At 39.6% G+C, this 24,273-nt stretch overlaps 2 protein-coding genes across 2 annotated transcripts; both read right to left on the bottom strand.

Annotated features, from left to right (window-relative positions):
- Window positions 1–1,414: 1,414 nt before the first annotated feature.
- LOC121897065 (cocaine esterase-like) lies at window positions 1,415–6,786 on the bottom strand. The gene is made up of 13 exons (XM_042411333.1): window positions 6,612–6,786; window positions 5,628–5,820; window positions 5,400–5,541; window positions 4,998–5,131; window positions 4,764–4,917; window positions 4,561–4,665; window positions 4,351–4,449; window positions 4,067–4,210; window positions 2,685–2,762; window positions 2,450–2,597; window positions 2,200–2,349; window positions 2,023–2,095; window positions 1,415–1,933 (listed from the first exon to the last, which is right to left on the bottom strand). The coding sequence occupies exons 1-13, from the start codon at window positions 6,694–6,696 to the stop codon at window positions 1,747–1,749; spliced, it is 1,692 nt and encodes a 563-aa protein (XP_042267267.1). The 5' UTR covers window positions 6,697–6,786; the 3' UTR covers window positions 1,415–1,746.
- Window positions 6,787–13,952: 7,166 nt separating this feature from the next.
- On the bottom strand, window positions 13,953–21,156 carry LOC121897063 (cocaine esterase-like). Its single transcript, XM_042411331.1, has 13 exons — window positions 20,837–21,156; window positions 19,316–19,508; window positions 19,088–19,229; window positions 18,689–18,822; window positions 18,455–18,608; window positions 18,252–18,356; window positions 18,042–18,140; window positions 17,758–17,901; window positions 16,376–16,453; window positions 16,141–16,288; window positions 15,903–16,052; window positions 15,729–15,801; window positions 13,953–15,619 (listed from the first exon to the last, which is right to left on the bottom strand). The coding sequence occupies exons 1-13, from the start codon at window positions 20,979–20,981 to the stop codon at window positions 15,433–15,435; spliced, it is 1,752 nt and encodes a 583-aa protein (XP_042267265.1). The 5' UTR covers window positions 20,982–21,156; the 3' UTR covers window positions 13,953–15,432.
- Between the last annotated feature and the right edge of the window lie 3,117 nt (window positions 21,157–24,273).

Raw genomic sequence — 24,273 nt, 5'->3', positions numbered from 1 at the left:
GCCACAAATGAGTGAAAAACGGGACAAAACTATTTATGTTTTAAAAATGTATGAAATCAGATTTGCTTTATTAATTTGTCCAATAGAAATGCTGAGTGAGTTTTACAACTGGGCAGTTTTCTAACCATTGACAAGTAAGCATTTGCTGTCTTATCAAACACTGTAGCTACATCAGCCAGTTTGGGGCGGACTGATATGTTTCTGCTCTTTGAACTTGAGCTATATCTCTTTCAGTGATATGCTTTGGCTCATGATCATACATCAGACATACTTTTAATGTCACCACACCTGACATAATATTATGTAAGCTGGAAAGATGTATTGCAATAGAATAACATAGCCTATACATAAGCTGGATTTAATCAAAATATCAAAATTGTACAGTTTATGTGCTTGTATAATAATGGTCTGAAACAGAAACTTCTCTTACCTTTGAAATGTATTGCATTCGTTGTTTGTTCAAATGGCTGACATAACGTTTGCCTGGCTTTATACCTGCAAAGCTATTCCCTCCAGTTTTCCATTTTATTTCAAACTTGAGACCAGGCTAGCTGAACATTATACGAACTAACAGCTCAAAGCGCATCTCAAAGTACCAAGTATGTGTCTGTATGTCTCATTACAGCCTGATGGTGATGCCCAGTAGCTTTCCTACTCCAAGTGCACTTTTCTGGGCAGTATAGTGAATCATTCAAAACCACTGGCCAGCACTTTTATATCAGACTGCAGCTTTACTAACATTTGCAAAAACAACAATGTCTGCTAAAGCATCATCATCTTAATTTTGTCACGTTTTATTGATTTCTTATGAACCTAAGTATATTTGTGTTCTACATTCTCCTATCTGTAAACCCTCTGTATCCAGCTGTTTGAATGATTTGCCTTCGAAAAGTGTTGCTTTGGACTACTTTCAATGCCATAGGCCTGATTTTGTGAAAAACAAAGTTTGACCTATTGAACTGCTCACATCAGACTTCAGGGAGCTTTTCAGCTTAAGCGCTCTTCTCAGTAATAAAAAAATAAAAAACTGAAAAGAAAATTTTGTGGAATCTGTTTATTCTTCTGTGTTTATTAATTTGTGAATATTTCACCTTGCTATAATGCAAAAAATATTTCTGAAGCATCTAAAAGGATATCCCCCCTCCATTGCTGTTTTACTTTAGTGCCGCAGTTGAATTTTGATTATAATATATATATTTTCATATAAGTAAATGTGAAAATGTAACACCTCACACAACACCAATTACATCTTTCTTAAATTTCACCTTAAATCCATCCCCTCTTCAGGTGCTAACCAGTGTATCTACACCAGTCCCATGAGATAGGAAACACAATGTGTGTGAATGGGGGCGTTAAATAATGTAAGTGAATAGTAAAACATGTCACATAACATCTTAAAAGGATTTTTATTTTATATTAGATCCACTTCATACAAACACAGTAGGTGTATCCCATGATTTAAGTTACCGTACAAATACACACCGTTCCTTTATGCTATTAGATTTTATAAAAGTATTTCCCGAAAATACTTTTCCTTGGATTCAAACTGCTTCAATATACAAAGTGGAAAAATATTCACCCAACTTAAAACTTATCTCCTCTCCAAATTTCAATTTTTTCAAAAATATTGTTATTATTATCAAATCCAATTAGTAAATATCTCACAGTAAGTAAATGCATTTTTGTCAGACTTGTTTGTATTTAATGAATGACTGATGGAACAGAGAAAGATGAGAGGTGACAGCTCTACAGCTCGCTGTGCTCCATCTTCTCCATATGTTGTTGGATCTTCTCTGGGAGAGTCTGAGTCAGGAAGACAAAGCGATCCTTCTTCAGGTGCTGTCCAATTACCTGCTCTGTTATACCAATTGCCAGGTATTCTTCATCTACTCCATACTTAGGCCAGTGGACAAGGCCGTCCCCATTAGGAGACCTACACACACACACACACACACACACGTTATAAAGAAGTTTGTCTTATCTCCATGTGTATTATGAACTATAATGAAGGTGAATTCCTACCCTGTGCGAGCAAAGTTGCCCCAGTAGCTCATCATGGTTCTGCTTAACTGTTCCTCCTCTTCTGGGCATGCATCTAAAATAAGACAGTCTAGTCAAACACTTTGCACTCTACGAAACCCAGAGAAAACCCAGATCTCAGATTATCATTTGATATGGTGATTTTTATATTGCACTTACCTACTAATTTAACATGAGTGGTAGTGAAGCAGAATCCTAATACTGTAAAGAGTTCGTCTCCATGGTCACACCCAACAAAGCTTGGCCTTTTTGCCTGCAGAAATTTGGGAGGATGCTGGTACTCATACAGGTATACAGGGGCGCCTGCATCTAGAAGACGAACAGGTGTGATATGTCTTGTTTATGAAAGTGTGTGATAGTAATTTTTCTTAAATAGATTTGCATATTCTTGTATTAAATTAAAGTTTACCTCTGTGGGCATTTGCAGCTTTAATGGCTGGAATGGTGAACAATGTGTCTCCAAGCATCTCAGTAAACCCTTCTCTATTTTTCACACGATCTTCACCAGTTCCAATATATTCATCTACCATCAGATCTCTGATGATTGCATATTTGGGCTTGAGAAAATGAGCAACACAATGTCAGAGAAGCTTAAGCATGATGAAGCAGAGTAATATTGTAACGTCAGGCAGTGGCTGTCTTACATCAGAGTAAAAGATGGACAGCATGTTCACAACTTGCTCCCGATCCATTCCCTCAGTCCAGTTTGGAGGAGCAAAGAACTAATGGAAGAAGCAGCTGTGATTAAAATTGCATATTTAATGGGCACATCTGCAAATTGGTAAGCTATTAATGGACCAGTGTGTGGGGTTTAGTGGCATCTATTGGTGAGGTTGCAGATTGCAACCAAATGAATACCCCTCCCCCTCACCTTCCCCCTCCAAGCGTGTAGGAGAACCTATCGTGGCCACAAATTCCACGAAACACGAGAAAGGCCCTTTCTAGAGCCAGTATGTGGTTTGTCTGTTCTGAGCTACTGTAGAAATTAGGGATGTGCAGAAAGCCTAGTATTGGTGTTTGTATCTATATTTGTTGAGGCAGCAAAATTATTTGTAATTGTGTTTGTATTCAAATAAAAGTGGAAATAGGCTTAAAAATCCTGTTTTTGTTTTTATTACACTTCTAATTGTGTTCTTCTAAAGTGTTACAATAAGTGTTCATGAATACATTACTTTACGAAGGAGGTCCCCACACCAGGTCTCGAACTGAAGTCTCTCAGATTATAGATGACTGCACTGACTGCTGAGCTAAAACTTTACTCATCACCTCATTGCAGACAGACCTCTACCTATTTATACACCCATAACACAGAGAGAGCACAGCATGTAACATGTAGGGAAGAACTTCAAAGGTGATTATTGCTTTGCACTTTTCATTTATTGCCTATTTTTTTTACAACCAAACTTTGTGGAAAGGAGAAGGGGACCAACAGGTTATGGAGAGTCTCTTGGGAGCACTTTGCATGTGTCAATAGCTCAGCTTTATCTCTGGGGAACACCCCCAACTCCAGGAGTGATGTCCAAATTAGGAAATGTGCGTCATGTAGTAGGTGGATGTGACTCGCCTAGTTGAGACTTGCTGATAGATCTAACAGTGAGCAGAGGAGAGAGACTGAGATTGTGATGTAACCGACCTTCACGCTGGTATTTGACATGTTTTTTTTCTTCCCGAAAACAAATCATTTTTAAAATATTTGTATGAAAAAAATATTTGTAAAAAACCCACTAATTGTGCTTTTGCAAATAATGTATTCAGATTTGGGCACACCCCTAGTAGAAAGATGGCAGTGTAACATGGCAGGCTCTGTGGAAGAGGAACCACTTCCTCTGTAAAAATAAAGGGCTTATTCTAAGGTAACGAAAACACAATGATTCTTATTTTCAGATGATTCTACACTAATTAAAACATACTTATGAACATTACATTACATTTCTGCCAAGTCTGTTCCATTAGATGCCACTAAATTCTACACACTGAACCTTTAAGTCACACAAATGTCAGCAAAAACTTCAGCATTCACACTTACTTCAGCAAGTAACCAGCCCACTTCATCATTATTAACACCAGTCATGAACGGTACAGTGAGAAGTTCATGTTTATGGAACAGCTCATCCACGGGTTTTGTCAGGAAGTGTCCATCAACAGTCATAGAAAATCTTAGTGTTTCATCCTTGAGAGGAAAAAGTTGAGATGAGGACAAAACAGCCACATGAAAGTGAACATTTCATAGAGGTCTTGCAGAAAGTATTATAGGCTTGTGTTCAACTAATTCCCCATCAGCATATATTGGTTTTACATACAGTATCTCACCTGCCCAATAGTCACAATAGTATCAATATCGAGGTTTCTCAAACAATCAGCAATCTTCTCTGTGCTTTCGATGCTACATCCAGATATATTCGCTACTACCTGAGGACAGATATCAGGGATTCATCTCAAGGAAAGAAAGATGTTGTGACATTCTCAATACTGTACTGTGAAGAATGTTTGCACAGAAAAATAACCAATCAGATGATTAACCTGTGTTATTGGTAGAGGATCATTTATCATGATTAAATCCATTGCAGCAGTGCCACTCTCAGCAATGGCTTGGTGGAACAGGCCATCAGACAATGCTGAGAGAAGCTGTTAATTCAAGCAACAGACAATATGAAAGGTTCAGTGGACAGTGGTAACTTTGCAGTGAAATAATTGTGATACTTTATCTGCAGTTTCATCCTTACCAGGAGAGACACGCTCACTCCACCTGCAGACTCCCCAAATATGGTAACTGAAGTAGGGTCTCCTCCAAAGTTGTGAATGTGCTGCTGGATCCACCTCAGGGCTTCTACCTGGTCCAGCAGGCCAAAGTTCCCTGATATGTGCTCATCTCCCGTGCTGGATAGACAATACAGTTATAGTCTACATAATCATACTATGTTTATTCTAACTGTGCTCAGAAACTCGAGTCTTTTTACCTAAGAAAGCCCAAAAGTCCCAAGCGGTATTGGATCAGAACCACAACCACATCCTGGTAAGCAGCCAAGGCCGAGCCATCATATATTGAAGCTGATCCTACAACAAACCCTCCACCGTGGATCCAAACCATGACCTGGTCAGATAAAGAAAGACCTTGGTATTTTCCACAAAGCATAAAGGACATTTTTACTTTATTATTACTAAGCTGATCTTGTAATAATTTCAATCAAACTACATTAAATTGATGAGACTCAAGATAAAAATGTTAAATTGATTGTGAGAATTACAGACAAGTAATAAGTTGTTGTTATAGATTACCCTAATGCAGCCTGATAGTAAACAAAGAAATTATTATTTATATTGATATTATGGACTCTTAATTTGCAACAAAGGGTTCTTACTGGGAGCTTGCCATCATGAGCTTTGTTTGCAGGAGTGTAAATGTTGAGGTAAAGGCAGTCTTCTGAAATATCTGGGAGAACTACTGACATGCCACCGTTTTTATCAAGCAGATCTATAGTAAGCTGCTTATGTTGAATACACCTGAAAAAAAGAAACACTTATGTATACAAAATAGGATAATACTTCCAAGCACAGTATCCAACAAGTGGAGCACATGGATGTCTTACATGGGTGGCTGCTGGGTGGCGTCTCTCACTCCTTCCCATCCCTCTACAGGCTGAGGTGCAGCCAGTCTCAGAACAGGGCCTATGGGTGGCTTGGCAAATGGGACACCCAGGTAGGCATGGACCCCAGTCTCTTTCCCCTTTACACTCACATACTCACCTCTCAGGCTCCCAAGCTTTGTGTGGACTTCAGGTGCTGTCAGGATATAAATATTATGTAGCAAACAAAGAAAAAAATATAACAAAAACATTACAATTTATTAAAACAATGATTGTAAAATTAATTTTATTGGGCAAACCCTGGGGAAAAAAATCTTCTTGTGTCACTAATGTCTACACTGACATAGGTTATTGCTTGTTGGGAATATGTGCAAAGATCATTCAGGTCAAAACCTTAACTCCTCTGTAGTGTAAAGTGTAAAATAATAACTTTCAATTTGGATTCATGCATGGCTGATGTGAAAGATGTATTTTTCCCAGTCTTCTCCAATGTTTGCCATGCTGTTGGTATGACAACCTCACATGTGCGTAACTACTGTATAGTTAGGGTAGCAACCCTTTCTTGACACCTTGGTTCTGTTGATCTCCCCTTTAGAGCATCGGGTAGAACAGAAATCATCCAATTTGACACAAACTGGCACAGTGTCATTTTTATATTTTGGCTATCCTGCATCACCATGAAAGCAGCAAAAGAAACGTTTGCCTTCATCCTGCTTGGCTCTTAGGGATAGGCTTTCACAATCAGGCAGTATTTGAGTTAAAGGTCATCTCTAGCTAAGCATAATAAAATATGAAGGGTTGAGGAAGCACAAAAAGTTAATAATGGATTCGATCACAATCCTATGACAGATACATGTAAGCAAGATATCTTGAATTTTTCATTATAACTAACACTGAAGGCACAATATCTAAAACATACATATATATACATACATATACATTTTTATTGGTGTAATTGTTTATTGAAATCAGGTTTCTCCTACTTACCATGAAGGTCTGCAGCAACATGCATGAATAAAACAGACAATAGAAAGAAAAGAGTTTGATAATCCTGAAACTTCATGACTGGCATGTCTGCGGATTGCAGCACTCCTTTGGAAAAACAAAATGATAAAATGCTGCCTGCTATGAAGCTTTTCCCTTTATGACTCTGACAGGGACAGTGCTAAGGTTAATATTACCTGCAGGATATGACGTGATTTTCCATGCAATATGCAGTTACACCACAGCAACAGTTGACCTCTGAGCAGATGCTCCCCCTCCTGATTACCTTCTGCCCTCTGGACTCCATAGCTCAGTGTATTGTGATAAGTGTGGGCTCTCAGCTGCAGGCAGTGCCGACTTACCATTAGCCTTGTAATAACTGTGGTCTCACACTGGGGAGTGTATACAACTTCACTCACAGTCAAACTGCATTCACTTCTAGTGACAAACTGTACAGTTCATGGAAACTATGTAGAACTGATAAAGATTATACAATTACACCAGTAAAATGTGGGAACACGAATACAATTAAATTTTTTGTCAATGAGTTGCCCTGGTGATATCCCGCACACACTTTTCACACACACCTACCCCTGGGTCAACAAAAAAACCCCACTGAAGTGGTTACCTGTCTCCAGCAATTTATTGGTGTTTTTCCATTACTGGGACTTAACAACCCGTAGCTGAACTTGTAGACCTTGTCCCAGGTACTGTCATCCGTCTGCTTTGGAGACAGGTTCTGGGAGCTAAATTTTGGCAGCCTTCAGGAGGTGGTGCTAAATCAAGTTCCAAGATCCTTCTTTCTCTCTGGGCTGTAGACCCACTCCCAAGTCCCTGTGGTAAAGTCCCATCCTTAGCAGGCAAGAGTTGTAGGCCCACTTCTGTCAGGTACAGGGGTCCATTAGGGCCTGCCTGCCTGGTCAGTTTGTTCATCTCCCACAGCTGTGGACGCTGTGGAAATAGTCCCAGCTGAAAACCAACCTAAAAGTGGCCTGTAGGTTTGCCAGCTGGGATGCTCCCCATGGGGACGTTGAAGATGGCCAGTGCGTTGCGGAGACAGAATGTCATCACAACTGCCACAACCCCTGGCCAATGGAGAAGGTGCCCTTTGGGCATGCCTCTGATTTCAGCTCCACCTTGCAGCGCCCACTATGGAGGTTTTGGGTGCTGAACCACTAGGACCTGGCAACATGATCTTGGGTGTCATCAATGTCTATCTAGGGTGTCATGGATCGAAGCCCTCTGGCTGGTAAAGATGCCATGATGCACCCCATCTACGATGAAGGTGAGGAGACCAGAAGCCTCAGAAAGTAGAGGGTGGCTTTGAACATGTCAACCATAGTGTTCGGCTAGATCAGGTCCAGCCTGATTATGCAGAGAGAGGTGTTGCACGTTGGCTCTATACCACACATGGCTCATTTCCCTGGAGAACTTGACCATAAAAGTAATATATACCTGTATTCACTCACATTGGAGAGAGTATTCATCATTGATAAACACATCATCACTCCGGGTCAAATTGCTTCTAACAACTACCTGTATAACAACAAAGAGGAATCAATTCAATATAGAACATAAAAACACCAGTAAAAATGTGGGAACATAAACAAAAAACAGTAAAACAGTATTTTCTTACAGAGGGATTCATTCATGGGTCTTTCTGAAAGGCTAAAACATAATGAACTTGTCTGTTCATATTCTAGGCTAAATGAGCAAACATCAATGTAATGGATTTAAAATTTAACTGTCACTATGTCTCACAGACAGCGGGGTGCCGTCCGTCCATCCATCCTATCCATCCATCCATCCTTTCAAATGCTTATTGCCTCTCTGTCCAGGAGCCTCTCTGTATGGTCAAAGGCCCCCATGCACCAGGCCGATTGGCCTAGTGTGACTGACCCTCCAAACCATATAGTTAGGCTTAAATTTGCATTTAGTTATTGGTCAAGGGTTTGTGTGTAGGGTTAACAGGTCCAAGACCCATAGAGGTAGAAGTTGAAACCTCAGTAGAAAAGAAAACTTACAGAAGCATATAAATTAAACACATATAACCATATAGTCAATTTCAATTTCACAATGACACAGTTTACTTGTATATCTGGTTGATTAATTAACATGATTGTTTCTATGTTTAGTTGTCCATTAGTTGGTTAAATCCCTTGGCTTGCCTGCTCTAACAAATATACTGAGTCAAAAAAGGATTGGAATTTAATTGCTATGTAGTACCTTTTCCTGAACTACATGCACATCTCAATCATCCCTTCTCACAGCCCCAAAGGCTGTCATGTCATGAAAGTGATTTTTCATGTACAAGTGAAACATACAAGATTCTTGATTTGTACACTTTGTAAGAACTGTATGGTAATATTTAAGTTGTTTTTTGTTGTAAAAGGTTCATGAGAATATGAGTCAGAGAGACATAAAAACTCCATGAAGGAATAGAAAAAATGTCACACAATATCTTCAAAATATTGTTTAATATTAGAATCCAAGATGCAGAGACTTCCGGTGGAGAGGAGCCATGGAGTAGACGCATGCACTGCGCTCTCCCGCGCTGACCTGATAAAACACAACTTTTTCTAACCCGACTTCGACCCAACGCTTTGGTAACAATGAGTAATATATTTCAGCACATGCAATGTTCTCCGGTACCAGACTTGCAAAGGAAAAAGACACCAAAAGAGATGATTCACTCATTACGGCTAGCCAAATTAGCATGCCAGCTCTTACTAGCCTGCTGGAGGAACACCGCCAGTCCATAGTGGTGGCACTGTCGGTTGAACTCAGGTCAGCGTTTGCCGCTCTTGAAGCTAAATTTGACACAGTTCAGGCCACAATAACTGACTTCGGTGAAAGAATAACGAGCCTGGAGACCAATGCTAATTTAACCGAAGAACGTATCCAGGCTCTTGAAGTGTCATGCTCCGCCTTATCTGAGACCTCCGCCAAGCTTAAAACCAAGAACATTGATTCGGAAGGACGGAGCTGTAAGGGTAATTTTATCCTGCGGGAACAGGGACATTATGGGATTGGTGAGTATAAAAACTGGAAGCTATACAGGGGTTTTACAGGTGTTAATGGGTTGGTTTGTTGTTGTGTTTTCTTTTTTTTTTGTTTATTGTTGGGTTTTTTTTTATTATTATTTTTGTTTTCCCTGCCCCCCCTCCCCCCAAAAAGGGGTGAGTAATGTATAGCACACTTACACCTCGAAACCAGGGCTGCCTGTTTGGATCATGGAATGTTAGGGGAGTCAATGGAGTTATTAAGAGGAACAAGGTGATTTCACATTTGAAACAACTCAGAGCGGATATCTATTTTCTTCAGGAAACTCATCTTAAGACTCCTGAGATTTCATGTATTAAAAGACCTTGGATGAGTCATGTATTCTATTCTAAATTTTCCATGAGGGCACGAGGGGCAGCTATCATTGTCAGTAAAAATGTAACATTTGAACCCACAAAATTAATTGAGGACCCAAATGGGTGTTTTGTGGCTGTATCAGGAAGACTTTTCGACATCCCACTTATTTTAGTGAGTACCTACGCCCCTGTGTGGGGTGATGACAAATTCATAATGCACCTTTTTTCTTCCCTCCCTGATGTGGACAGCCACTATCCCATCATCGGCGGCAATTTCAACCTTATTCAGGATCCTGCCTTAGACAGGTCCTCCTCTAGGCCATTCGCTCTGTCTAACTGCTACCACATTGAAATCTTTCGCAGATCGGCTTGGCCTAAGTGACCCATGGCGATATCTTAATCCATCTACCAAAGCCTTTTCTTTCTTCTCCCACATTCACCGGACATACTCTAGGATTGATTTTTTTCCTTGTTGATAATAGGCTACTGCACTGGGTTAACACTAGCGAGTACCACAGTATAGTGATCTCGGACCATGCTCCTACATCAGTTATAATAAACTTCCCAAACCGTAGGCCCCCGCACATTCAATGGAAACTTTTTACTTAACAATCTTCATTTCAAAAAGTTCTTTCAGGAAGAAATTACCCACTTCTTGCAGTTAAACGACACCTCAGATGTCATGAAAGGCACCCTGTGGGAGGCATGTAAAGCTCATCTGAGAGGACAGAACATCTCGTTTGCCTCTCGACAGAAAAAGGCGGACATGGAGAGGAGGGGCTGGCTCTCTGATCAACTATTGAGGATTGACACACAATATGCCACCACCCCCACTCCCATTTTTTATGACCAATGTCTTAAATTCCAATTTCGAGTTTGACCTTTTGTCAACATCCAAAGTGGAGGCAAAATTGCTAAAAACAAGACAACATTATTTTGAAATGGAAGATAAAGCAGGGAAACTTCTTGCCCATCAGGCTAGGACTGCAGCTGCCTCAAGACTGATCCCCAGAATAAAATCACTATCAGGGACAGTGGTCACTGACCCCAATTCAATAAATGAGGTGTTCTCAAATTTCTATTCAGACCTGTACACCTCAGAGTACTCGCCTGAAAATTGGAAAGGCCACAACCCACTAGACGTATTTATATACCCCAAAGTTGATAACGATTTGGCTGTCAAATTAGGTACATCAATCTCACTGTCAGAGGCGCAGGAGGCAATTGGACAGCTTCAAAATGGCACATACCTGGCCTGGATGGGTTTGTTGTAGAATTCTACAAAACATACTCAAATCTGATAGCTCCTCACTTGGTCAATGTCTATAATGAGTCCTTCACTTGCGGCAAACTACCCCCAACCCTATCTGAGGCTAACATTTCTCTTTTATTAAAAAAAGACAAGGACCCCCTTGAATGCAGCAATTATAGGCCCATTTCACTTTTAAACATAGACCAAAAGATTCTCACGAAGGTCCTTGCCACACGCTTGCAGCAGGTCCTTCCTGCCCTGATTTCCACAGATCAGACTGAGTTCATGGCTGGAAGAAACTCCTCATTTAACACCAGAAGACTTCTCAAAATTATTGGCTCCCCCAACCCTGACACGCCGGAAGTGGTAATTTCTTTAGATGCCGAGAAAGCGTTTGACAGGGTAGAGTGGGAGTACCTTTACTATATCCTGTCAAAATTCGGCTTCAGCTCTGACTTTATTGCATGGATTTGACTGCTCTGCAATTCCCCAACTGCCCATATCATTACAAATGGAGTGAGGTCACCCTCCTTCACCCTTCACCGGGGCACCAGACAGGGATGCCCCCTCTCCCCCCTCCTATTTGCTCTAGCTGTAGAGCTGCTAGCCATTTGACTTCGTGATGAGGGGGGAGTGGAAGGCATCACTAGGAATGATGTTACCCACAAATTGTCCCTGTACGCAGACGATTCATTATTATATGTATCGAACCCTGTCTCGTCCATCCCTGTTATTACAGACATCATTATCCAATTCGGCAAATACTCTGGTTATAAATTAAATTTTAATAAAAGTGAACTTCTTCCTATCAACCACCTGTCTAGGAAGATACCACTTTCTTCTTTTCCATTCAGAACTGTTTCAGAGGAGTTCAGATACCTAGGCATATTCATCACTGCTTCTTTTGGGGATTTATTCCATAGAAATTTTCACCTTCTCGTAGAGAAATGTAAACTTGATATGAATCGCTGATCTGCTCTCCCTCTCTCCCTAACCAGCCCAGAGACGCTCCATCTCTGTGATATACAACTCCATTGACTCTCTTAATTCTGACCAGACGACACACCTGAAACTGACCTGGGAGGAGGAGTTAATGGTACCAATATGAGACAGCAGGTGGGATCAAATTCTTAGACTAGTTCACTCATCCTCCATTTGTGCTCGACACAGCTTGTTACAATGCAAGGTTCTTTTCAGAGTGCACTTCACAAATGTTCGATTGGCGAAAATTTACCCTGGCACCAGTGACAGTTGCAATAGATGTAAGCAGTCACCTGCCAATCATGCGCACATGTTCTGGTCCTGTCTGGCCCTCACTAGCTTCTGGCGCCAAGTTTTTGACACTCTTGCAACCTTGCACTGCACTGTTTGGGTCTCCCCCATCTACAATACCTAATCTCCCTGTGACAAAGCATTGCGTACTGGCTTTCTCAACCCTATTGGCCAGACGCCTTATTTTGTTAAAGTGGAAACACGTGCTTCCCCCTTCACATAATAGCTGGCTTAGGGAGGTCCTATCTCATATCAAACTTGAGAAGATTAGATTCTCACTGGTGAGTTCTGGTACTGTCTTTGACAAAACCTGGCGGCCCTTCATAGAGTATTTAGCTGGAGCTATTATCCAAAGTGATTAGATGCCACCCCCCCTCTTTTTTTAAAAAGTATGTGGATTACATGTGTAGATGTACTTTGCACATTGGTTTTATGTATCTGTCTAGCCTTTTCCATTTTATTATTTATTTATGTAATTAATTTCATTATTATTATTATTATTGTTATTATTATTATTATTATTTTATATTCTTTAATGGGTGGGAAGAGATAATGGGGTTACTATGGTTCAGAGAGCCTCCGTGGCTCAGGTTATGTTGAGTGTGTTCTGTATAAAAAAATGTAAAATCTAATAAAAAAGATTTACAAAAAAAAAAAAAAAAAAAAAAAATAGAATCCAATTCATTTACAGGAGACATTTAAATTGTGGATACAACAAAGTAGGGATATATATGGTTTAAGATGCACTTCAAGGACACATTTATATTTAGGCCTCTACATTTTACAAGTACTCACTAAAATACCAACCACGGATATTGTCACGATTCCTGCCTCTGTCATGTGTTTTTCCCTTGTCCTTTCTGCCTGTGTGCCTGCCTTCAGCCCCACTCTCTCTTCTTAGGCATTTGCCATTCTCTACTTGTCCACCAGATGCCCCCAATTGTCTGCATCTGCTGCCCATTCCTTCATAGCTCCCCTGTACTTTCCTCGGTCATCCATTCCTATTATTCATTATTCTAGCCACCCTGTTCCTGAACCTGTTCCTGCCGTTCCTGTGGTTGGCCTGTTTATGACCTGCCTGCCTGCCTGACTTGCCCCTTTGGACTTGTTGCTTGTTTTGGGCTATCTGCTGTTACCGACCTGTAAGCCTGTCTTTTCGATTTCTTTATTAAAGCCCTTTTCATTCAACCTGCCCTCGGTGTCTGCATTTGGGTCCTCCTCCTGTCTGTCCCATACACACACTTGTGAGACGATATACTTTTAACTTGATGGCCAATATACAGGATGGTGGTTATAAAAAGTATTCACCCCTTTAATTTTGTATTCCCCCAGCTGCCACCACACACACACACACACACACACACACACACACACACACACACAAGCACACTCATTTAAGTTCAATCAGTTCAATCCTGTGTTAAAAACAATGCAATGTGATATGTTGAAATGTAAGAATACATCACTTTTATTCAAATATGATGAAACACACAAGGAAGTTTCACCACATATTTTTACAGCTCTGTAGCAGGAAATATGATGTCACGTTACATTTTCAACTCAGATTTTCAGTTGTTGCTTTTTTATAATCATGGGACAAAGCCAACCTTTTTTATAAAACAAACTAAAACATAAAAATTAACCTGTAGTTTCAGGCTGTGACAACAGCAATAATATAAGTCACGTCAACATTTTGTGTTCAAATTCAATTTAAAATATTGTTGAAGTACTACAGTCATTTGGAAACTCTTTCACACAAGGATGAAACTAATTTCTGATTAGTTAATATTATTTACGGAGGTGGAAATTACAAATCACTTTGTTCAGTTCAAAAAAATTTGTAGTCACTGACTATGTAGTTCACTCACTTTTTTCTAAGCTAAGCGGTTGTATCACAGTTTAAATGTACTTCACGATGTATGTCTGTCAGTGTTCTCTGCTTATAATGAGGGCAAGGGTGACTATCGTACCGACAGACATAGTGCTCATGTGTACATATCATTTCATTATACAGTCTATGATTTATTCCAACAATTGCATTCACTTCTGTTGCACTGGGTATCTGCATTTTCTACTGATATACCTTGGTATATTGTTGACGTTATTCCATGTTTTAAAGTCAACCTAATGCATTTTTGTGAATGTGAAAAGGTATGACTGGTTGGTAAATTTACTGGCTTGTTTAAAACTGAGCACTTGTCAAGTTATGTCAAGACAATCTCTTCTTGCTGACTTGTTTGCAGTTAAAGGTTCGGTTCACAGTTTTTCTAGTCTGTCGTGAAACAACAGTGAGATACCTATATGAACACTGAAAGAGTTTTTGCTTGCTGTAGTCATTCCTCCTGCTCATGCTGACCATTAGAGATCCCTTCCTAATGCGATTTCAATGTAAGTGATAGGGGCCAAAATCCACAGTCCTCCTTCCTGGCAAAAATGTATCCAAAGGTTCACCTGAAGCCTATATGAGGCTTCAGTTGTCCATATGAGTAAGTGGATATCTTCCAAAGTTAGTCTTTTTAGTACAAAGTTTCCTCTTTGTGTTTCCCTGGGCAGGGTTTCCTTACTGAGCTACAGTAGAAGGATTGCATCAAAAACTGGGGAATTTGAAAAAAGGACTGTAACTTTGGATGATATCTACCTGATTTGACTAATTTGGATGGCTGAAGTCTCATATTAGCTTCTGATAAACTTTTGAATACATTTTCTGGCAGAAGAAGGACTGTGAATTTGGCCCCCATCAATTACATTAAAAGCTTGTTAGAGATGGATCTTCTAACGGTCAGTATAAATGAATGATACATCAAGTAAAACCTTGCAGTTTAAAGGTTCACGCAAGCACCTGACTATTGTTTTAAGATAGATTTGAATAAATGTGAACCTATTCTTTAATGTAGGAATTGAAAAAGGTTGATGGAACAGAGAAAGATGAGAGGTGACAGCTCTACAGCTCGCTGTGCTCCATCTTCTCCATATGTTGTTGGATCTTCTCTGGAACTGTCTGAGTCAGGAAAACAAAGCGATCCTTCTTCAGGTGCTGACCAATTACCTGCTCTGTTATACCAATTGCCAGGTATTCTTCATCTACTCCATACTTTGGCCAGTGGACAAGGCCGTCCCCATTAGGAGACCTACACACACACACACACACACAAACACACACACACACACACACACGTTATAAAGAAGTTTGTCTTATCTCCATGTGTATTATGAACTATAATGAAGGTGAATTCCTACCCTGTGCGAGCAAAGTTGCCCCAGTAGCTCATCATGGTTCTGCTTAACTGTTCCTCCTCTTCTGGGCATGCATCTAAAATAAGACAGTCTAGTCAAACACTTTGCACTCTACGAAACCCAGAGATTATCATTTGATATTGTGATTTGATATTGTGATTTTTATATTGCACTTACCTGCTAATTTAACATGAGTGGTAGTGAAGCAGAATCCTAATACTGTAAAGAGTTCGTCTCCATGGTCACACCCAACAAAGCTTGGCCTTTTTGCCTGCAGAAATTTGGGAGGATGCTGGTACTCATACAGGTATACAGGGGCACCTGCATCTAGAAGACAGACGGGTGTGATATATCTTGTTTATGAAAGTGTGTGACAGCAATTGTTCTTAAAAAGAATCTTGTATTAAAAGTTTACCTCTGTGGGCATTTGCAGCTTTAATGGCTGGAATGGTGAACATTGCGTCTCCAAGCATCTCAGTAAACCCTTCTCTATTTTTCACACGATCTTCACCAGTTCCAATATATTCATCTACCATCAGATCTCTGATGATTGCATATTTGGGCTTAAGAAAATGAGCAACACAATGTCAGAGAAGCTTAAGCATGATGAAGCAGAGTAATATTGTAACGTCAGGCAGTGGCTGTCTTACATCAGAGTAAAAGGCGGACAGCATGTTCACAATTTGCTCCCGATCCATTCCCTCAGTCCAGTTTGGAGGAGCAAAGAACTAATGGAAAAGCAGCTGTGATTAAAATTGCATATTTAATGGGCACATCTGCAAATTGGTAAGCTATTAATGGACCAGTGTGTGGGGTTTAGTGGCATCTAGTGGTGAGGTTGCAGATTGCAACCAAATGAATACCCCTCCCCCTCACCTTCCCCCTCCAAGCGTGTAGGAGAACCTATCGTGGCCACAAATTCCGCGAAACACGAGAAAGGCCCTTTCTAGAGCCAGTATGTGGTTTGTCTGTTCTGGGCTACTGTAGAAATTAGGGATGTGCAGAAAGCCCAGTATTGGTATTTGTATTTATATTTGTTGAGGCAGCAAAATTATTTGTAATTGTGTTTGTATTCAAATAAAAGTGGAAATAGGCTTAAAAATCCTGTTTTTGTTTTTATTACACTTCTAATTTTAGAAAATTTAAGTGTTACAATAAGTGTTCATGAATAAATTACTTTACGAAGGAGGTCCCCACACCAGGTCTCGAACTGAAGTCTCTCAGATTATAGATGACTGCACTGACTGCTGAGCTAAAACTTTACTCATCACCTCATTGCAGACAGACCTCTACCTATTTATACACCCATAACACAGAGAGAGCACAGCATGTAACGTGTAGGGAAGAACTTCAAAGGCGATTATTGCTTTGCACTTTTCATTTATTGCCTATTTTTTTTTACAACCAAACTTTGTGGAAAGGAGAAGGGGACCAACAGGTTATGGAGAGTCTCTTGGGAGCACTTTGCGTGTGTCAATAGCTCAGCTTTATCTCTGGGGAACACCCCCAACTCCAGGAGTGATGTCCAAATTAGGAAATGTGCGTCATGTAGTAGGTGGATATGACTCGCCTAGCTGAGACTTGCTGATAGATCTAACAGTGAGCAGAGGAGAGAGACTGAGATTGTGATGTAACCGACCTTCACGCTGGTATTTGACATGTTTTTTTTCTTCCCGAAAACAAATCATTTTTAAAATATTTGTATGAAAAAAATATTTGTAAAAAACCCACTAATTGTGCTTTTGTGAATAATGTATTCAGATTCGGGCACACCCCTAGTAGAAAGATGGCAGTGTAACATGGCAGGCTCTGTGGAAGAGGAACCGCTTCCTCTGTAAAAATAAAGGGCTTATTCTAAGGTAACGAAAACACAATGATTCTTATTTTCAGATGATTCTACACTAATTAAAACATACTTATGAACATTACATAACATTTCTGCCAAGTCTGTTCCATTAGATGCCACTAAATTCTACACACTGAACCTTTAAGTCACACAAATGTCAGCAAAAACTTCAGCATTCACACTTACTTCAGCAAGTAACCAACCCGCTTCATCATTATTAACACCAGTCATGAACGGTACAGTGAGAAGTTCATGTTTATGGAACAGCTCATCCACAGGTTTTGTCAGGAAGTGTCCATCAACAGTCACAGAAAATCTTAGTGTGTGGTCCTTGAGAGGAAAAAGTTGAGATGAGGACAAAACAGCCACATGAAAGTGAACATTTCATAGAGGTCTTGCAGAAAGTATTATAGGCTTGTGTTCAACTAATTCCCCATCAGCATATATCGGTTTTACATACAGTATCTCACCTGCCCAATAGTCACAATTGTATCAATATCGAGGTTTCTCAAACAATCAGCAATCTTCTCTGTGCTTTCGATGCTACATCCAGATATATTCGCTACCACCTGAGGACAGATATCAGGGATTCATCTCAAGGAAAGAAAGATGTTGTGACATTCTCAATACTGTACTGTGAAGAATGTTTGCACAGAAAAATAACCAATCAGATGATTAACCTGTGTTATTGGTAGAGGATCATTTATCATGATTAAATCCATTGCAGCAGTGCCACTCTCAGCAATGGCTTGGTGGAACAGGCCATCAGACAATGGTGAGAGAAGCTGTTAATTCAAGCAACAGACAATATGAAAGGTTCAGTGGACAGTGGTAACTTTGCAGTGAAATAATTGTAATATTTTATCTGCAGTTTCATCCTTACCAGGAGGGACACGCTCACTCCACCTGCAGACTCCCCAAATATGGTAACTGAAGTAGGGTCTCCTCCAAAGTTGTGAATGTGCTGCTGGATCCACCTCAGGGCTTCTACCTGGTCCAGCAGGCCAAAGTTCCCTGATATGTGCTCATCTCCCGTGCTGGATAGACAATACAGTTATAGTCTACATAATCATACTATGTTTATTCTAACTGTGCTCAGAAACTCGAGTCTTTTTACCTAAGAAAGCCCAAAAGTCCCAAGCGGTATTGGATCAGAACCACAACCACATCCTGGTAAGCAGCCAAGGCCGAGCCATCATATATTGAAGCTGATCCTATACCAAACCCTCCACCGTGGATCCAAACCATGACCTGGTCAGATAAAGAAAGACCTTATTTTCCACAAAGCATAAAGGACATTTTTACTTTATTATTACTAAGCCGATCTTGTAATAATTTCAATCAAACTACATTAAATTGATGAGACTCAAGATAAAAATGTTAAATTGATTGTGAGAATTACTGACAAGTAATAAGTTGTTGTTATAGATTACCCTAATGCAGCCTGATAGTAAACATAGAAATTATTATTTATATTGATATTATGGACTCTTAATTTGCAACAAAGGGTTCTTACTGGGAGCTTGCCATCATGAGCTTTGTTTGCAGGAGTGTAAATGTTGAGGTAAAGGCAGTCTTCTGAAATATCTGGGAGAACTACTGACATGCCTAGGAGTTTATCAAGCAGATCTATAGTAAACTGCTTATGTTGAATACACCTGAAAAAAAGAAACACTTATGTATACAAAATAGGACAATACTTCCAAGTACAGTATCCAACAAGTGGAGCACATGGATGTCTTACATGGGTGGCTGCTGGGTGGCGTCTCTCACTCCTTCCCATCCCTCTACAGGCTGAGGTGCAGCCAGTCTCAGAGCAGGGCCTACGGGTGGCTTGGCAAATGGGACACCCAGGTAGGCATGGACCCCAGTCTCTTTCCCCTTTACACTCACATACTCACCTCTCAGGCTCCCAAGCTTTGTGTGGACTTCAGGTGCTGTCAGGATATGAGGACAATCATAATATAGCAAAAACAACACATGTTTATCAATACAGTGGAGTCATTGTAAAACGATTCTGCGGAAACATAACTATTAGAGCTAAGTAACAGATACAAGCTTAATCCTTCCAAATATGGAACCTCTAGTTGTTGTGTTGCTTACACAGAAAGAGGCTAATGCCAGTTTATTGCCTGTGTGCAACTGACAAGTGGAAAGTGGTGATAATACAACAGCTTTCCATTTGGATTCAGCCAAGTCAATTCATGTTAAAGACATAATTGTACAGTCTTCAATGTTTGCTGTGCTGTTGGTATAACTAACTAAAGTACTCATTAGTGCTGAAACAATTAATCAATTGATTAGTTATAGACATAAATAAAATCAACAATAAAAACAATAAAAGTTTAATTGTTTAAGTAATTTATCAAGGAAAAAATCTAAACATTTGCTGGTTCCAGCCTCTCAAGTGTGAGAAATTGCTGCTTCTCTCAGTTTTTACGACTGGAAACTTAATATTTTGAGGTTTTGGTCTGTTGGTAAGACAAAAAAAAAAGCAATTTGAAGATGGCACATTGGGCTCTGAGAAATTGTGATGGAACCCATCTCTTTTCCAATTAATCTTTCGCTATTGGAAGAGGAATTTGATAGAATGATCAAAAAATATCAATGAAAATGCTTCAGCTTTTTGTACTCAATACATTATTGATGCAGACTGTTTGGTGGATCAAGTTAAATTGTGGTGAAACACAAGCCTGTTCACTCATTCAAGCTGGTTCTGCGGGTCAGGTTGCAAAGGGGCCAGTGAATGCAGAGGATGACTGTGACATAAGATTATGAGTGTGTTGACATTTTTGTCTGAGCTTGCCCCCAATAGGCTACACCACAACCTCTGAGTATATTTGTTAGTACACCCAAAATCATTACCATATTCTGATTATCTTGCATCAGAATGAAGCCAGCAAAAGAAAAGATTAGCCTAAATAATTAAAACTCGCATTGCGCCTGGGATCTGGGATAGGCTTGCCTTTGGACACAATTATAAACATTGCCGCAATGTAGGTCAAAGTTCAGTAATCTCGGTTAAAGCGCAAGGAAATGCGAATAAGTAAGGAAGCAAATCAAGTTAACAACGGATTGAGTCCTAGAGATATTTAAATATTTAAACAAGATATGGATTCTGCTTCACTACCACTCGTCAAAATTAACAGGTAAGTAAGATATACATTTAAACAAGATATCTAGAAGATAGTTTAAAGTAAATCTGCGCGCGTCGAAGCAGTGCATGCAAGATGTACCGGATCCCAGAAATATTTCTCCTACTCACCATGTAGGTCTGCAGCAACACAGAGAAATAAAACAGACGCTAGAAAAAGGAAAGTTTGCTTTGTGCGGAGCTTCATGATGGTTGATCCTCTCTGTGTGGGTTGCGACACAGTTTGGTTCGACAAAAAAGAAGAGGACAGACCCATGGGACAAACAAAGTTCCGCCTCCTGTGAAGCTTTCAGTATTAGTAACTTTGATCGAAATAGTGCTGCGCTTAATACAGTATGACCTTCCAACTAATGCGTGACTCAGCTGATATTACACCACAGGTGTTCCCGGATAGCACGACACGCCCTCCAACTGTCCCTCGTGCTCCACTGGCCGCCAAAGTGTTTTTTCATGGAGGGGGTTCTGTCATCTGTCATTTTCAAAGGCGAGACAAGGCAAGTTTATTTGTACAGCACACTCCAACAGCAAAGTGCTAAAACCTGATAGTCAGGCTGTTCATATTCTAAGCTAAGGAGCACATACTATATTTTTCTATACTGCAAAGCTTTAATAATGCCATTTTGTTTGCACTACAGAGCAATAACATGAATCACATACATAAGGTAAAGGCTCAAACATAATTTTGGCTTCCTGCAAGGTGATTTCCAAATCCAAAATCAAGCCATACTGGAGGATAAAAAGAACTTTAAAACACTTAAAGGGGATATATTCTGCACATTTCCAGGTCTATATTTATGTTTTGGGGCTGCACTGGACTTCCAGCAGCCTGGGAGGCAACGTCAACAAATCATGAAACACACTACAGTAGTAGGATTTCACTACTTTTTTCATTCTTAATTAGGTCTAGAATTGATTTTTGATTAATTTCTGACTGTATAAAACAATTTGTTACTGACTGTTCTATATCTACTGCTCCCTTATCCAACCACTGTTTTATTAGTTTAACTTTGAAACCCACTAATGCTTACAAGTGAAATAAAGGTTATTTGAAGTTTAAGGCTAGCCTGTTACATTCTGAGATCTACTGTCAGGAGGTTAAAGACATTATTACTGAAGTTTTTGAAGATAACAGCCTTTCTTCTTATATCTCCATATTGGGAATTTTTGAAATTTAGAATAGGAAACTTCCATAGCCAATGAAACTTATTCCTTTGTAGTAATTTATATTCTTCTGATTTCTCACCCGATACAGCACAAATCTTCTTTGACAGAATCAAAGACTTCATTCCTCAAGTAAAAGAGGATTTCAGAAACGACTGTGAGGCAGAGATCTGACATGAGGATCTAGAGAAAGCACTGCAGTGCTTGACCCCTGATTGTGCTCCTCACCCAGATCACAGCTAATGTTTAATATTACTTACAATTACTATTCCTATCATTATTAATACTATTTTTGGGAACATATAAAAGTATTTTATTTGAAAAACTAAAAGAAACTATAGAAAATGTACCACTTCCACAGACTATGAGGCAAGGTATAATAGTTCTCATTCCAAAACCAGGTAAAGATCCCAAAATATTGGATAATTGGCACCTAATAACACTCCTCAAAATTGATTACAGACTTCTAACACACACATTTTCAAATTGTCTCAAAGAAGGGCTTTCTCACAAATAATGACACCCAGTCAAGATTTATGAGAAGTAGATCAATACATAACAATGTGCGCCTAGTCCTAGATTTGCTTGAATATAGTGATCATACAAATGATGATGATGATGATGATGATGATGGATTTATTATTATTTTTTTATTTACATTACAAAGCTTTTTTGAGGCATTGTAACTCTGTGGTTTTGGAGAGAATTCATGAATGTAATCAAATGCTTTTATCATGACACTAATAGCTCAATATCTTTATCAGGTGGTACTTCCCCTTGTTTTACAATTAACAGAGGTTTAAAACAAGGCTGCCCAATTTCACCACTACTCTTCTTAGTTGCAGCGGAAATGCTCTCAATTCTGATCGAATATTCAGATATTAAGCATTTGAGTGTCTCTGAGAACCTAATAGTCATAAATCAGCTGGCAGATGACACAACTTTGTTTTTGAAATGTTAAGCAGGTTCCAAAGGCTATTCAGATCATAGATTTATTTTCCAAAGCATCTGGTTTACAACAGAACTTGAAAAAGTGTGAATTATTTTCAATACATAACTGCCATCTTGTGGCCACATATGGTATCTCCATTAAAACTGCGGTCAAATACTTAGGTATGCATGTTACAAAGGACACTAAATTAAGTGAAACTTTGTATATATGGAACAAAATGGAGGAATGTAAATCAAGGTTAGACATATGGTTAAATAGAGATCTTTCTCTTTTTGGTCGCATTTATATAACAAAGATGGAAAGTCTTTCAAGGTCCATTTATCCAGCTTATTCTTTTTCCATATCTAACAATTTGATTTCTATATAGTGAATAATATGCACATTGGAATCACCTTTGATCACAATCCAGTCCCCAAATTGGCTTTAATGTTCTGACCACTGCGTTTTCTCATGTAGAAACAAAAAAGTACATTAGCAGGTTGTTACAAAACTGCTATAACATCAACAGTTATAGAGAAGTCCTGGCACTTCTAATGGCATTGTCGCTGCCTGATCTAAGAAGCTGCCTGATCGGGGTTGCTGGCAACGTGACAGACTGAGTGGAAGCAATGAGTACAGCACTGGGATTCAATACAGTGGAACTGAAAGAATGCAAAAGCAAAGCAACTGCTTTAGAAAAAAAGTGGCATTTCTGGATAAAGAAAACAATGGCCTTAAAGAAAGATCGGGTGAACATGAAAGGTACAGCAGGCAGTGGAATCTGAGGGTAAAAGGCATGAAAGAAGCAGTAAATGAAAACACGAGGGAGGCAGTGATTAACCTATTCAAGAAGATTGCACCGCAATGGGCACAGAAGATGGATAAGATAGGCTAGTAGACACTGCTCATCAGGTGAGCTGGTGCACCATGAAAGATGAGATTCCCCTCTTTTCAGTTCTAAAGAACCACCAGCCACAGAGGATTTGCAGCCCCTTAAAGGTTTACTTTAAAATCATTTAGCTTCAGGGTGGGTTAACAGAGCCTGCAGGAGCTGGGGGGAAGCCGAACTTTAAACTGCAAGTTTGGAGGCTGGAACCAATCAGCTCCCTGGAACAACCTACACACTCACAACCATTCAATCTGACAATCAGCCGAGCTCACTTGCAGCCCATCACACACAGGCACCACAGCAGGATCACCAGAGAGAGGGGGAGAGAGATCCACAACACATGCACAGAGGGGATTAAAGCACATACAAAAAATACATAGAAAATGTTCATACGACCTTAGAGAAGGGGATGTGGTAAAATCGTTAGCAGAAAGGGGTTTAAATGTGATCCACCATGAGGCAATGAATGGAATGATAAAACTAAAATGGTTACAACAATTCATACAAAATAATGATGGATTCTGGTTTAATATTTCTTCTAAAATATTTGATAAGTGTGGTGATTTT

This window comes from Thunnus maccoyii, chromosome 5 (genome assembly GCF_910596095.1).
Source record: "Thunnus maccoyii chromosome 5, fThuMac1.1, whole genome shotgun sequence".
Classification (NCBI taxonomy): domain Eukaryota; kingdom Metazoa; phylum Chordata; class Actinopteri; order Scombriformes; family Scombridae; genus Thunnus; species Thunnus maccoyii.
Note: the sequence above shows the minus strand (reverse complement) of the source record. Positions and strands in the feature narration are given on the sequence as shown.